The 16,293-nt window shown below is 37.4% G+C and overlaps 1 protein-coding gene across 1 annotated transcript in view; it reads right to left on the reverse strand.

Moving 5' to 3' along the window:
• The window catches only part of HOMER1 (homer scaffold protein 1), a 94,999-nt gene that overhangs the window by 37,532 nt on the left and 41,174 nt on the right, over window positions 1-16,293 (reverse strand). The window contains exon 5 of the mRNA XM_040580767.1: window positions 10,201-10,343. Coding sequence (XP_040436701.1) covers window positions 10,201-10,343 — 143 coding nt within the window. The remainder of the gene's footprint in view (window positions 1-10,200; window positions 10,344-16,293) is intronic.

Here is a 16,293-nt window from a genome sequence, read left to right on the forward strand (position 1 = left end):
AGCCTGTCTCTAAAAAAGGGAGAGCTCTTTAGCAATCTTAAGTCACCTGACAAAACCAACACACTCCAAAAAGTATCTTACTAATAAAACAGCATGGATCTTTTGGATCAGACTTGAAACCAAGCTTTCCACTTCATGTGAAAACTAAGAGTTCCTGGTCCTTGGTCCCACATCTCTTGCAGGGATGGAAAATGATCCCTCAAAAAATACACAGCTACACAGCTTACGAATTTCAGTCAGCTCCATTCCAGTTAAATTCTAGAAGAAAATAACTTTGATGAAAGCTATTTTTGTATAAGAAATTAATTTAAATATGAAATAATTATTTGAAAATACTGTTAGTACTCATGCTATGTATTTTTAATATAGAATTTTCTAAACTGCTTTTCTCTGCTTTGTCAAACTTTATTTTTTAAATACTCATTCTTTCAAGAAGTGGGCAGAGGTAATCCATTTGGCTGAATCCTATCAATAAACATCTAAGACCAGCAAGTGACTTCATCAAGCTTACCATGACTTCTTTGCACCACACAGACAACTATGTTGGTGCTGAACTGAAGAAGTCAACAGACACAGCACAGTTAGTTCCCAAGCCACATGTGCCTGGGACTGAAAAATATTCCAGGGGACAGAAGCATTCACAGACCTCTAGGAGCCCCCACCAGCTGCTCAAGGTACAGTTGCTAATTTGGCAACTTTAACTATGGCATCAGAGAAGTAGCAAAGGAACAGGAGCTGCAGTCACCTCGTATACTCATGTTCCATCTCTGCTTTCTTTTAACCCAAGCAGAATTTGGGACAACAGCACATCTACCTCATATCTTCAACAGGAAAAGAATACTTAAATATTTGTTTGTTGCCAGCTATGATTGGCTCTGACTGTCATGGTCAATCCCCTAAAAGAAAGTTATCTAACTGATCAAAATATAGTTAACTTTTAAGTCCGTATGTACTTCATTATCACCACCTAAGCACTTTATAAATGGCAAAACCCATGGATCCAAGGATCCATGTAGCACATTTTAGGTGAATCCACACTTAATAACTTACCAGGACTTAAAGTGGAAACACGCCATGACTTAAGATGCTTGGCATCTTGTAACTAAGGTCAGATGTCATGTAAATTCCCCTACGCCATATCTAATAGTATCCTTATAAATGACAGTAGGAATAAAATGAATGACAGGCTCTTAAGCTTAAACAGAAGATGGTACTACCCAGACTGATTTCTGTTTCTAGGATGCACCTCTTCTACAAGGAGAGGGGGCAGTTAAGAAAGGAGTAATGAAAAAAAGGCTTAACATAGATTCTTCCTCTCCAACTAAAGCAGAGAGATGAGGTACAGAAAAACAGAGATCTTTCAGAAGAGCACAGGCAAAACAGACACTGTACCTGGTGCAGGGTAGAGGGGCCAAGTGAACTGGAAACACAGAGTCCACTGTTGAAAAGAGCCACTACCTGAAAGGTGTGGGCTTTTCTTTTGTGTTTGTTTTTGTTTCAGGTGACTTTGTTTTAGCTCCTGTCTTCTCTGGTACAGCATCATCAAATCGTTTGGGTTGGAAGGAACCTTTAGAGACAATCTAGTCCAACCTCCCTGCCACCAACAGGGACACCTTCCATTACAGTAATCTGCTCAAAGCCCCATCCAGCCTGACTTCGAACACTTCCAGGGATGGGGTACCCACAACGTCTCTGTGCAACCTGTTCCAGGGCCTCGCCACTCTCACAGTAAAAAAATCAGGTGGATATTCAGATACTCAAGCAATTGAACAACTGGAGATGTTTCTTCATTAAAAACACACACCTCACAAATACTCAAAAAGGTATAGTTTAAGTAAAAAAAAAAAAAGTTTAAAGCCCACAGGTTTAGGCTGGCTTTAAAAAAGTAAGGTTCTATTTTGAGAATATATTGTTGTTATAACGTATTTCAATATACCAAAACTGACAAAAAGCCATCTTCTCTTGCTTTCTGAGTTTTTTTAAAGCTGTTTTTTAGCTTGTGGACTTTGGACTCAAAACTGTTCTGCAACACTTCAATTTCTTTACTTCTAAGGAATATGACAGAAACATTCTTCCACTACTACAATGACTGTAAGTTACATAAGTTCATCCATGTTCTGTATATTGAGTTTACAAAATAATCCAAAGTTGACAGTAAGTGAACCTTGAGATAAGTAAAATACACATCGATCAAAATAAGACAGCAATTCAGATTATTCTGCAGCATACTTAAAAGTGACCTGAAAGCCAAATCTTCAATTCTCTTTAATTTCCTTTCTCTAGAACTGTGTAACCTTTTCAGCAATTTCTATGTGGATGGGCACACATACCGTGAAAACCCAAGTCTAGACTTTTCTCTCATTTCATAGAACCAGATTATAACTACAGAGTCCATTTAGAGAATTAAAACAATAAATGAACAAGTCTGGAAAAGTTTCTTTAGCATTTGTCTAGCCATATAGATGGTTACATATTGTATTTTGTGTTGGTAAAGACAACTAGACTAAGCCTTGCATTTGCAATGCTACACACCAGCTACAAGAAGCCTTTACCTTCTAACATGAACTTCTGAGTGGCTGTAGGGGCACAATTTGAAGAGCTCCTTTGGTGAGGCAAAGCACGTGTGTGTGCAGATGGATACAGTCTGTGTGATACTCTTACTGGCTGAACAGACTGCCATAGGAGAGCCTTGTTACAAACAGTCAAAATTCTAGGCTGTGAAGAAAGCCTCCCACCTCCTCACCAAGATTTAATCCCAGGCTAGAGGTACGGGCATAAATGGTTCACGTTATCTTGGTCATGAAATACTTTCGTGCATCAGCTTTCCTAACTAATGAGGAGACAGTGACATCTGAGTGATCAGACTGCGTGAAAAATGTTTGCCCTGCAAAACCACCCCTCTGCTTTTGTTTTTGACAAAATATTTCTTTTTTTCAAGGGTCATGACTGTCAGAAGACTCATTGGAGACTCAGAGGATCAATAGCTGTTTGATTCCCCCCCCCCCCCCCCCCGGAAACTTCAGGTGTTAACTGGCTTTCTGTTTCTGCTTTTTTTTATGGATGGCTGAAAAATAGTAAGTATGCACTGAGTCTTCCAATCCAAACAAGGCATAACATTTGTAGTTTCAAAGTATTAAAAGTCTTTCCACAGATGATAATAAAATAAAAAGCAATTCTACAAAGCAGCTATTTCTTCTCATTTTTTTTCAGTGTGCTTTTTCTGGAGAATAGTGCATTGAGACCTGCAGCATTCCTTTGGTGTCTGCTCTCTTTGATACTAATGACACTTCTCAGTTTTGAAAAAAATGCTTGAAAAGACACTGCTTATAGCTGGACATGCTGACCTAACCAACAAAATTTACCCAGAGAGACACCTCTGCTGTATTAAAGACAACACCTCAGACCCCTTCATGGTGTCTAGGGATCAGTTTGCAGCTTATTCCTATGTATTGGTTGAAGGGTTTTGTATGATGACATTAAACAATATCAGAAACACTGATAGAAGTAGGAGTAAAGAAAACATGAGGTATCAACTGTCTACATAAGATCCATAACTATCATTTTAACACTTCCTGAAAAGATGATTGTATGTTTAAGCTTACAACTGACAAAGCAGCAGACTCTAAATAATGTATGTACAAATCATACCATAAAAGAAACCTCTGAAGACACTGCTTACAAATTTAAAGAAGCATACACACTGGTATCAAAATACACAATAGAAAAGGTTCATTATTAAGGAGATTACTAAGAAATTCTAAAATAAAGAGACTATTCTTCCACCAGTCCCTAAAATGACCAAAAAAAAGTCTCTGTGTGCTAAGAGTAGACTCCTAAAATGAGTAATACATTTCAGAAGACTGTAGTCTTGAAAATACTTTAAAAAAGTAATGGTTGTGAATTAATGGATGCAACCCAAAATAAATGCAAAACCACTCACCCTACAGAATCTGATCTTAGTGTTAAGTATCATATATCCCAATTCACAGAGCCAATGCTTACAGTCACTGAAGTATTACAGCCTTTTAATGTAATCCATACTTTGGATAGGTTGAACACAATGAGTGTGTTTTAGAAAATGAAAGGTCATTCCTTAAGCAAGATAGTTCCTTTTTTTTTTTTTTTTTTTTTGTCATTTTTACTGGCCTTTTTGTTTTTTAAGCTATGTGATTAAAGGGGGGAAAATTGCACAGTACAAGTAGTATGGTTTTGGTTTGGTTTGGGTTTTTTTGTTTTGTTTTTTTTAATACAAACTGCATAAGGATTACACCCCTCTTCTAAGAAAATATTTGACAAATATGTTTCAACAGCGCTGAAAGGACAGGATTTATATTATTCAATTTCAAACACCAGCTCATATCATCTGCATCACCCCTTGGAGCGCTCGCTAAATAAACTGCAGGAAGTAGGTAATTCACATGCTCCAAATGTGCTTAGGTGCACAAGGGAGATGGTGAAATTACTCTCTTAAGCATTAGGCTGTTTTTACTTTGGCTCTCCTCCATTCCTCCAGCCATTAAAATTATTTAATCAAAATTAATTAATTATTAATAGCTCAGTTGCAGGGTTTCTTCATTTTTGTGAGCTAAGCAACACACACACTAGACCATTCCTCCAATAGTAGACAGAAGTCCTCCCAACCTCCTTCTATTACTGGAGATATCTTGTGAAAACGTTACAGGATGGGCTGTATTATGCTGTGTTTAAAACCATGCAATGGTTTACTATGTATTCCCAAGATACCTTAAAGAATTTTGAGAAATTGTTGCAATCCGGGAAGTCAGAGACATGAAATAAAATTACACAAACACAAGGTAAGATTTTCCTTTCAAATTACTGATTTCCTAGCAATAACTTTTATTTTGAAGGATAGCCTACTTGAGCTAGAACCCAGCAGCTCAGGCAGAAGTGCAGGAGTGTGGGAAGCAGCAGGAATTGTATACCCCGTATACCTCCTCTAGAGACCACCAGGCTCTTGCCTGTGGAGCACACAAGGCCAAAGAACAGTACAGCTATGACTTTCACAACATCAAACAAGTCTTCGTTGAGATAAGTCAAGACCTATGTCTAAGTTGCTGTATCAACCAGTTCTTTGCCTACACTGACAGCAACAACATACCTTTGAGTTTCTTCTCTCTGCATACCTCAAGAAAGAATAATCTTTTCTCAACAGAGTAATTGAATTTATCAGAGTTCCTCTGGTGTACCCATTAGAACATCACAGTCCATTACTGTACTGTGCAATGTGAAGGCAGTTACTGCCTTTTATGTTACACAGAAACATTTTTTAAAAGTCTGCCTTTATCAGTCTCCGTTCTAGATGGGGTTTTCAAAACCCAACTGGATAAAGCTTGGAGCAGCCTGGTCTGACCTTACAGCTGACCTTCTTAGAGCAGGGGCTTGGATTAGAGCTCCTGAGCTTCCTCACAACAAGGAATTATGTTATGATCAGGTTAAATACCATTCAAACCCAACAATTAAAGAAAAAAAAAAGAGTAGTAATACACACCTCCAAGCCTACTTGGTAAGGAATCTATGCATAACCTTACAAAGAACATCTAAATACTAGGATTTGAGTATAAATTCAAATTACAAAGCACCACAGAAGTTATCAAATCAAAACTTTTCCTTAAAACCAACTTAACAGTTCAGCATGACCCACAAAGTACCTTCACTATAACATAACTAAAATATTTAAGCTTGTAGAAGTGAGCAACTTTAATACACAAAGTGAAAAATGTACTGAACAGATTTCTGCATACAACTTTTAATGAAAACTCAGTGAAGGAACATGATCTAGTAGCAAGGTTTTTGTTTTTTCTTTGTAGTACAGCATTGGATGTACATGCAGCATTATTAAATGGTAAGCTATCTAGACAATAACATATCTAAGATACAAACACCATCTGAAATAACTCAATTTTCACTAAGGCAATGAGTCAAAATTCCCTATTAAAAACTTGTTTGGATACAAAAATAAGTATTTTAACGAACAAGTAACACATACACATATATTTGCTGATCAAAACATTATGTAATAGAAATTCCAAGTTAATGTATTACAAGAAAAAATGATGTAACACGTTCAAATCAAGGTTGTCAGAAAACTGAAGACTTTCAAGATTTGTCCCAGAAGAATCCTCTTACATTTTGTCTCTGAAAGTGTTTTTATCAGCTTCATAAGGTGCCAAAAATGGAATAAAGCTTGTTACAGACAAATGTATTCTCTTCAAGGGGGAAAGAGCAAGTTCACCAAAGTCATCAAAAAGCCCCAAGCAGCAGTTGCAGTTTGCCAGATACACTACTCAGCTTTAATATTTGAATTACATTCTAAGGCTGAACGAGCTTAGTATAGTATTTCTTTGGGCTCACTCAGATGACTAGAAATTCTATACTATGCACCATCAGGATTAAAACTTTTATTTAGAAGCCAGAAGTAGTTAAAAATTTTTAGCAACTTTTTTTCTCTCCAAACCTCATTTTATGATCAAATTCAGCTGGGGGGGGGGGGTGGGTGGGTGGGAAGTAAATCACAGCTTGAAGAATTTGGAGAATATTTTTTTAAATAAGGAACATGTCTGAGGAAACTAAGATTCACTTAAGAATGAAAATACGTAATTTTTTTAGTCTTAATTGTTTTAAATACTAGATCTGATTAACTAGTTTCTGCTAGAAAAAAAGCCTTCTTAGACTAGCTATCATTCAGAGAAGAACTGATAAATGTCTCAGTCAAGATTCTGAAAAATCCTAATGCCAGGCTTAGGCTACATTTTACTTTCATTTGTTCTGGCATCATCTAGTCATGTGAGCAGTGTTCAGTCTATAGTATATTATAGGATGTGGGAGTTTCCAGTAATATTACTTCATAACTCAACATTAAGCATCATAGTTTAAAAAAAGGCAAGATATTTAATTACAAGGGTTTATCTTCCATGCAAGGATTTTAAATGTTTAATATCCTTATCTCTCAAGCAGTTGACTGGAGTTATGCTTGTGAACAGCATTAGGACTTCCCAGATGAGCATAAATTAAAGCAACTGGACTTCTGCTCTGTTATGCTCATTGGATATGAATGGGATTTTAGACATATACTGGAGAATGTTCATTTCAATACTTACAATTATTTACTGAAATAATAAAAAATATGAGTTCTAATAACACAATGCTGGTGACCTAAGTAATGCTGGTTTTTGGCGATATGAGCGATCAGAAAATAACTTAATACTGACATAGGCTACACTTACACTGCTGAAATAACAGGCCTCAACTACTTACACTAAGACATAAAAAGGCACAGAGGGGAACACTTGCAGAAGAGGGCCTATCTGGCCAGTGAGGATGTGTTATAACAAAATCAACTTGAACATTTTTCAAGTGTACAGATTAAAAATGATGAGTAGTAAGATGTAGACTAAAGCATGACCTCCACAGCTGTGATTACTGACCTTGTTAACTCCCGTCAGACTCCTCCCGTTCATACAAAGGCATTGAAACCCCTTACCTATATCACTGTTTTGACAGCAGCCCCCTTGAAAACTTTACCCTGCCCTCAGCCGCAGAGACATCTGCACGTGGCTGGGCTTGCTGACTCTCCTGGCAGCCACGCAGCTACCACCTCACCAGCCACCCTCACCATGCAGTGTCATGGCATCTCATCCTGCCCATGAAGCTCCCCATGGCTGCCTGGGACCCCCAAGTCCTACATGTGCCTTCCCTGTGCTCCAGCCTACACCGAGGACCACTCCTTCTGGTTCTTCACAGGGTAAGTATGCACTGCTGATGCCAGAGCAGAATATAGCTTTCCTATTTATGGAATAAATTATCTTGCTATGGTAGTATTATTTCAGTAAAGCATAGCCAGCCTCAGTGACTCTGATGTCCCCTACAGCTGAACTCATTGATGGAAGACCACAATGCCTTTTCCTCTGAAAAGCACCTAGCAATTGATCAACAGGTCCTGGAGTAAAGGCAAATACATAAAAAGCATTGCCATGCACAAGACAACACTCAAATGCCCTTCCAGCATTACCCTCCTCACCCAGGAGCACTGGCTTTCAGCCTCTGCTGAAACACAGGGTGCAGGAGGAAGAAGCTTGGTGGTCGGCAGGAGGATCAACAGGATGCACAAGGAGAGGGCTCACTCCTCTCCATCACACATGAAGTGCCAGCAACACACAGCATCATCAGAAGGGCGGGGAACAAGCAGCACAAGCCCCTTCTGTACCCATGACACATGAAAAGCCCAGGAGTCTTCAATGATTGGGGTGCAAGGTTTTATTTTTTTTTTTTTTTTCTTTTCAATCAGGGCAAGCAGACTGCCTGCAGAGATGACTCTTTTAGCCATCACAAGCAGCTAGGTACATCTACCTAGTTGCCAAAGTAGTATTATGAAATGCCTCTACAAAAACATGCCCATTTAACCAGGACAAACACAATCCTGAAGGCTTCACTTTCCCTCTCTTTCATGCACGTTTCATGCATCTTTATTTATTTATAATAAATATATGATCTTTATTTAATTATAATAAAAGCGTTGTCAACTAGTTCAAAATTCAATTTATTTTAAAGAGTTTTAAAAATTTGCATTTTCTTCGGTCATAGCTCACTAACAAACCCGAAGATACCCTCAGCAAGACAAAATTCTGGTCTTTTGAGAATCATCATGAGAAGTGACCCTCAAAATGCAGAATTATTGTCAGAAAACCGATTCTAACTAGTCGTATTTAACAGGACAAAAAACTAAAACCCAGGCACTCACACAGCATACATAAAGTAGACAGAGAAATGCAAAGCACAGGAGAATTTTGTGACCTCTAATCCACACCATCAAAAATTAGAACTGGATAGTTTCTAAACGTATCTTCAGTCACGCCCCATGCAGAGCAAAGCTTAGTTACTATACTGGTGTACAAAGAAAACACATTTACATATGCAGAACAAGAGGGGAGATATTGCAGCTATCATTTAGGAAAAAAACAAACAACACTACTTGTGTGTGGACTTTATCACAACTCCTTTTCACAAAAATCTTGATAGAGAATTCCAACACACAGTTTAAATGAACTCATTACAGAACACTGACAGATGTGCCACATTTATAAAACTGCTTCAACATGCATATAGCACTCTTACAAAGCACCATTTCTTCTACAATATATAATAGATGCACTGGTGACAGTTGCAGTATAAAAATAAACACAAACACTCTGTTAAAAAATTAGTGCAAAAGTATAATTTTTTTCTCATTTGAAAATGTGTATCATTTTTCTCAGATACGTTTAATAGTATTATTCTCTTACACAACGCAAGAGGTCCTGCACAATTCCAATTCCATCTCTGCTTATTCTGAATTGCATGACACATCTGAAGCCCTAGTATTCCCCAACCTTTGATCAAGAGCTCTTAAACTCCATTTAAACTGAATTAGACAATATTCTAAAAAACATATCTAGTATTTCTAGCTCTGTTCCAAGTTTATTAAGTGTTTCAGTTACTCTCCATGGTCTCAATACATTATTGTTTTATTGAGAGTGACTCATTTACAATCATTTCTAATAAGCAAGATATATCTATCTTAACTCATTATTCGTATCATTAAATAAAACCCCTAGCTTTCTTAAAGAACAGAGCACAGCAATACTAGTGCAAAGAATTATAATTCAGTCTGAAGCAGAACTACATTTCCCTCATATTTTGAAAAAAAGTTGAAAAACGTTTTCAACTGTCAGAGAACTGTTCAGTTAAAGGCTGCTTTAAACTTCTTAATCCAGAAGTGTTGTAAAAGTCCCTTTTCTTCCAACAACTCGTCAGTGAAAGGCTGACATCCAGTCTTACCAGTCATTTAAAGAATGTGTGCAAAAATAATTTAATTGGAATACTCTATGAAGCAGTTAATTTTAAAAAGATCTCAGACACTGAAATAATGCTTCCTGTTAAAGGGACACCTACACTAACCAGTATTGAAGGGCTCACATTAAGCTGATTAAACTATAAAATAACGGTCCCCAAACCTTATTCCAAGAGATTTTCTCACACACATTTTTTTCTTAAAACAAAAATTTTATCGCAAATCTGAAAGCCAGTCCAGTTTTTGGGGGGCGTTTGAGTTTGGTTTTTTTTTCACACAATACGGGAGAAGGTCCCTTTAACGAGGAAGGAGACAGGTATCACTTAATCAGGATGTGGGAATGGAATCTGTACCTATGGGTAAATGGCAATGCATTCTGGGTTGGTTCAGCCCTTGGTTCTGAGTTCTGCGTCACTTCCGGCATCGCTCTCTCGTCATCTGTCCCGTTAATACTTTCCGGCGTTAAAGGAGACTGAATATCCCCTCCAGCTGATTCCTTAAGTAAAACAAACAACACATTAAAATTACAAACCGACATGTTCAGGAAGGCTATACGCGGTAATTTTAGGTAGCATTAATGTGAGGCTCAGACTCCCAGCATCGCTCATGATCATATTTCATTATGTGAATTTAATTTAGAAGTGTATTACCAGAAGATACACATCATCTTGTACAAAACACAACTGACCTATAAATTATTTGGAAGTATCCAGCCTCCTGCTTATTACAGACCTCCCTCTCACCTGCCCTCATCCTGCCACACAATGGGTGACTATTGACACCCAGGATACTTGTCTTTTACTTTATATCCTAACATGGTGAAACAAACAATTTTGATAGATGATTCAAAATCTAGCTTTCGTATTGTTTATTAACCAAAGTGAACAGTGGAAGGGCCATTGGTGGTACGATCAGTTACATACGAGCCACCTGTAACCAACACTTGTTCAGCTGAGTTCTTGCAAAACTTCCATAGGCATGTTAGCCTGGCCTAGCTCTTGATGACTATGGTATTACTTGGGAAGGAGAACACTCCAGATACCTTCAGGCAGCTTCAGCTACTGCTGTGTAACTGGACACCCAAAAAACTGAAAGGCTGCCTCCCAGATGAAGGCACTGGTGTGGTTTTAATCACCCTTCATCTTGCCAACATGTACATTTGTGTTTTGGCCAACAAACACCATTTGCTAATCTCTAGTCACTGAAAAGTACTTCTTTTTTATACAAATAAAGTACACCCTTGTAGCCCACATCCTAAGTTAGAATGTATGTGGTTTAATTTTAGTATTTTCTTTCCTATTATGTTCTTTTTCAAGTAATGATTTTTGCAGGAGATAAGTGAGTCATATAAGCTAAATAGCTCATCTCAATCTTCAAATGTCTTTGTAGGCTTTTAGTAACCAAGTAGTAACATTTAACTCTAAGATAGAAGAGTTTCATGAATAAAGTTCAATGGATGTCATGGAGAAGTGTCTATATAGCAGAGGACTGGCTGAATTACAGTATTTCCAGAAGCCAAGTGTCTCCTATGGCCACACAGCCTTCTACCACCTGCATGGCGAACAAATAAAACTGCTGGTTAATGTTATTCAACTGAAGCACAAGCACAGTTTCTGGAAGGCCAGTCACTCCTCTTCCCAGCTCTTTGACATTCTGCATAGGAAGCTGAAGAACTGCAACCTCAGAAGTAACTGCAAAGTATCTGAAAATAGTCATGATCTTACCAGATCAGGGTTTAATTTTGAGCCTCCACTTGTAGCGCTCAACTAGTTTAGAAGGATAATGCTTTTTGAAAGCAAATACTGAATCTGATCCTCCATCTATAGGGAAGTTGTCCTTGACTCAGATTTCACTACACGGAAAAATCAGTTCTTTTAAAGAAAGTAAGATCTCACTGTCACCATCATCTTCCACACCTTTCTGATGTCCCTTAACCACAAATGTTCAACGCATTCAAAACTGCACTTTAAACTACATTAAGCATTTTCAGCAAAACAATTGTCACAATTTTGCTTTTATTCTGCCACATTTCTCACATAGAGAGAGAGAGACGTATCTCACTCTACAATGTGAATTAGTGGGTAATACAACAGTTCAATACTGACTTCAAGTTCTAGTATATTTAGCATTCATAAAATTATACAATGCACACGGACCAGTCTCTCCATTCTGGACCTTCTTATTAAATTCCTACTGATTAAAAAGCAGAAATAATTAACTTACACTGATTTAATTCCAGAGATATAAACTGTTATTTATAATATAAATTTAAGGGGATTTATTATGTGAATACTTTTTTGTATTCACATTATTATGTGAATACTATTATGTGAAATTGTTACCTACTTTCAGGAAGAATCTTGCTATTTTATACTCAAAACTATTCTCTTCAGTGTTAATACTTTAAAGAGCAAAATTAAATCTAGATTTTTACAGAACAGTTTTACTGAACTGAAATTGAACCAAAATTGTGTGAAAGGAGAACAGAATTGGCAAGGTAATCAGACAAATTAATTATTTTTCACAAATTACATGGTTTTGTCTATTTTCCTCTGCTAGGATAGACATTTGATAAACAGATTGCACTGACATGAAATGAAAGCCTTTAGGGACCTAAGAGTTGCTCTTATTTCCTCCTATTCCCAAACTAAACTGGATATTCTAAAAAATACTTGCCACACCCTACAAAACCTGGATGGCTTGTATCTTTAAGGTAAAATTCCTGCAACATTATTCTTAAGATACATAAAGCCACAACCTATTTACTGAAATGTTTTAAGTGTGAATGCATAAAAATTATTTCAGCAGAAGAAAAACAAATGTGCAAGTTCCATCTAGGCTTCTCTTTCAGTAAAGTACTTTAGATTTCTAATGTGAATGAAATTAAAATGATAAAAATTAATGCAAACATCACACACTGTGTAACAGCTAATGGTTCACTGTAAATTCATGAGGGGCTGATCCTGTATGTAGAAGCAGCATCAGATTGTAGTATGTATTTCTTCCACCAGTAATACAGGTTAATTAGTGCTCTCACATACTCACAACTATCTCAGCCTGATAAATAATTTATTTGCAGCCAACTATAATGAAGCTGGCTATGAATAAAGCACCAAAGACAACAGAAAAAGCCACTTAACACTGAACACATTTTTTACAAATGTTTATAAAAAATATGTTCCCATTTTCTATTAATTAGAGTAGAAGCATTCTAGAAACATTTTTTTGAGCTGTCCATATGTAATAATGTTTTTATTCCATACCATTATAGCTACACACATCCACTCTATACTTTACAGTCGGGGAAGAAAATGTAGTTTGCTTATAAAGCTTTTCACTCTTCCCTTCTATTTGGGAGAGCAGGTTAACTTAGTTCTAACATTCAACTGTATAGACACTAAATGGAAACAGGGCTTAAACTGAAAATGACAAGTCCCTGTAAATCAATGGTATATTTTAAAGCTAATACTTGCCACTTATGGCAGCTACAAATAGGTATTTCATGCATTTGAGAAGTAAGGATTAACACCTCTCCTGTGGTATTAACCACTATTGTATCACATACAGGTTTTTTGAGGGTATCGAACTTTTAAGTCACTTGCCAGCCTTGGACTTCCACAGGGACTGAGCATTTTTCTACATGACAGGTAAATGTGAGAGCCTGATTCAGGTACATTTTTCTATTTAAGAGTTTGTCAGAGATCTACGCTGTCTAAAGGAGCTCTGTCCATACTAACGGGTATGCAGGACTCCAGTGATGCCAAGCAGTATAAAAATGACAGTGTCTACAGTATATACACTAAACATAACAGTGGAGAATTCACCAAAAGACACCTTAAATTTCAAAATCTTACAAACAAAATGCACACAGTCACAAAAGTCTTTAAAGTAGAAGAAGCAGTCTTCACAGCACAGATCAAGCCACTTTTTAATGGTGATTAAATATGGAAGAGAAGAAAAAGAAGAGTAGGTGGTTCTAAAATCATGAACAAACAATATGAATTCCAGCTTGTTTTCTTATTAAGTATTATACTATTTCCTCATTAAGTATTCTGTACACTTCCTTGGCATTGCTGTTCTTCATAGTGCTTCTCTGTTCAGTACTGACTGGCAATGGTGTAAGTCTGCCAGCTACTGATTCAGATACCATAACACACGTGAAACGTGTTCCAGTATAGAAATTCATATAACACCCCAGAAAGTTACTTATTCCACAAGGTTTGTAAGCCAACAGGTGATAAACCATGACCATTTTTCCAAAATCAACCCATTCCTTGCACAAAAAACCATTGTGATTCCGAAACTTTTCAGTCAATAACTATTCCTAAAGGCCTGCATAGGAGGGGCTCGGAATCACAGGCAAGACTATCTTGAGTAAATTACTCACCAAACAATTTCAGAAATTGCAGGTCTTAATCTGAAATGACCAGGATTGAAAGAAGTATCTGAGGACAGATTCTTGCTTACAGAAAAAGAACTGAGGTTCAGATGCCAGTTGGTTGGAGGACTGATGTGGTGAGCCTGCAAACTGCACAAACTGTTGTTTGGTTCTGTACTTGAGCCTGATTAAGGTTAGTTTAAAAAAGAAAAGAAAAAGGGGGGCAGGGGCAGACAGGATGACACAGTTTTCAGGCTATTGTTTTCATGCAGCTCAGTGAACTCCAGATTGAAGTGCTGCTCTTTCAGTGCACAGGAAAGCTTGTAACTGAGAATGGACCATGGGTGGCCTGTCACTGTAAGCTCCATGAGTCTATGACAAGCAAAATATTCCCTGTATTAAAAGATGGGTCTGGGAAATAAGAGGTGGCACAGCAGGGGAGCCAGTATTTTAGTTTTATATAAACAAGGTAAGAGCGCTACAAATCTTTATAACCTAAGGCTGAGTTAAAGGGACATCAGGTGCTGTACCTATGTCCATAGGTGGCCTTAGAAGTAACAAAATTGACACTTTTTTTTTCTAGATTGAAGCCTCCAGACATGCCAGATATAGGTAAAGTGTGTACTATTATATAAATCCATCTTAATATAGATGGGCTGGAAGTACAAGTTCTCTGGCACAGAAACAATGCTTTCCTCTTCATTTCAAGAAAGCACTGTGTACTCAGTGGGACTTAACACAACAAAGCAGCATCCCTCTTTGTGATCTCTTGGTCCAGGCCCCTGTCTTTCTCGGTACTAGTTCTTTTTACAGTCAAGGTAAACGCTGTTTTATATATTATTTGATTTTCAGCGAAATTAAAGCAAAGCCTGCTGGTAAATAGGAGAACAGATAGTATTAAAGAAACAGTAAGAAGGCAGAGTTCAAAATTAGCAGCAGCATAGATTAAGGGAAAAGGAACTCCTCCTATTAAGTAACTGCAAATTGGGCTACGGATTATTTTCTTGTTCTACTGTTTCTTGTTTCACTGTTTCACATACACAAAAACGCCAAAGAATACGTGCCAACAGATGAAACAAAGTATCCAATAAATATTCAACAGGGAACTACAATTCCTGGCCACTGAGGCACTATTCTGGTGGAAATACCTAGCCAAATAGTACCAACACTTCCCTAATGCTCGTAACACCTTAGAGAAGCAGCGTAACTTCAGTGGACTTAAGGTAAGACTGTCCTTAAGTTTTACCATGGCTAGCTCTGGTAAGTACTTCAACTACAAACACATATTCTATTTCTGAGATATTTCTGTTACTATCTCGTTTTCTATTTCTTCTCCAGTTCCACAAGTTTTTGCAGGACTTTTAGAATTGAAACACACATACCAGTAGTATCTGCAGCGTTGCATCAAACAATAGTGTTTGTGCAGGGTTCTGTTACACTGGTTGTAGAGATGTATTAAATAACAATTCAATCTGTAGGGACATACTGAATGCAGAAAAAAGCACATGTACTTTTCCTTTTTTAGAATTGCGTAGCAGAAAGGGTGGGCAATTTACTATATCTGGTAATTTAGTTAACTTGTAAATAATAAGGGCATTTTTTAAGCAGTACCAAGAGAAATATAGCATTTTATTTAAGTCTGACATGTACATTTTCCAGTTTTGATATGTAATCTCTTCCTACTTATTAATTTAATGCAAAAGGATATCTGCAAGTCCAAGACAGCAGAGAAAGTGACACTTTTAGCTAGCTGGGTTACCGTTATGGAGCTCACTACTCACACACTACCTCCCAAGCCTTTCCTGCCAAAGCTTCCTAAAAAAGCAAGGTTCCTTGAAAGTCTTGACTGGCCAAAAAAATACCACTGAAAATACTTCCTTCCTCTTTTACTGTCCCCCTCTGCACAGGATCACTATGCAAAAGGGAAAGAAGGGGTATAAAATTGCTGAGAAAGGCAACACTTCATTTATTTGCCTTGCAGCCACTTTTTGGCAGATGATCAAAATGATGGCAAATGCTCCTTCACATGTCTCTAGGGTGCCACCTTCTCTCCCCACTACCCATATTC

This window comes from Falco naumanni, chromosome Z (assembly GCF_017639655.2).
Source record: "Falco naumanni isolate bFalNau1 chromosome Z, bFalNau1.pat, whole genome shotgun sequence".
NCBI lineage: Eukaryota > Metazoa > Chordata > Aves > Falconiformes > Falconidae > Falco > Falco naumanni.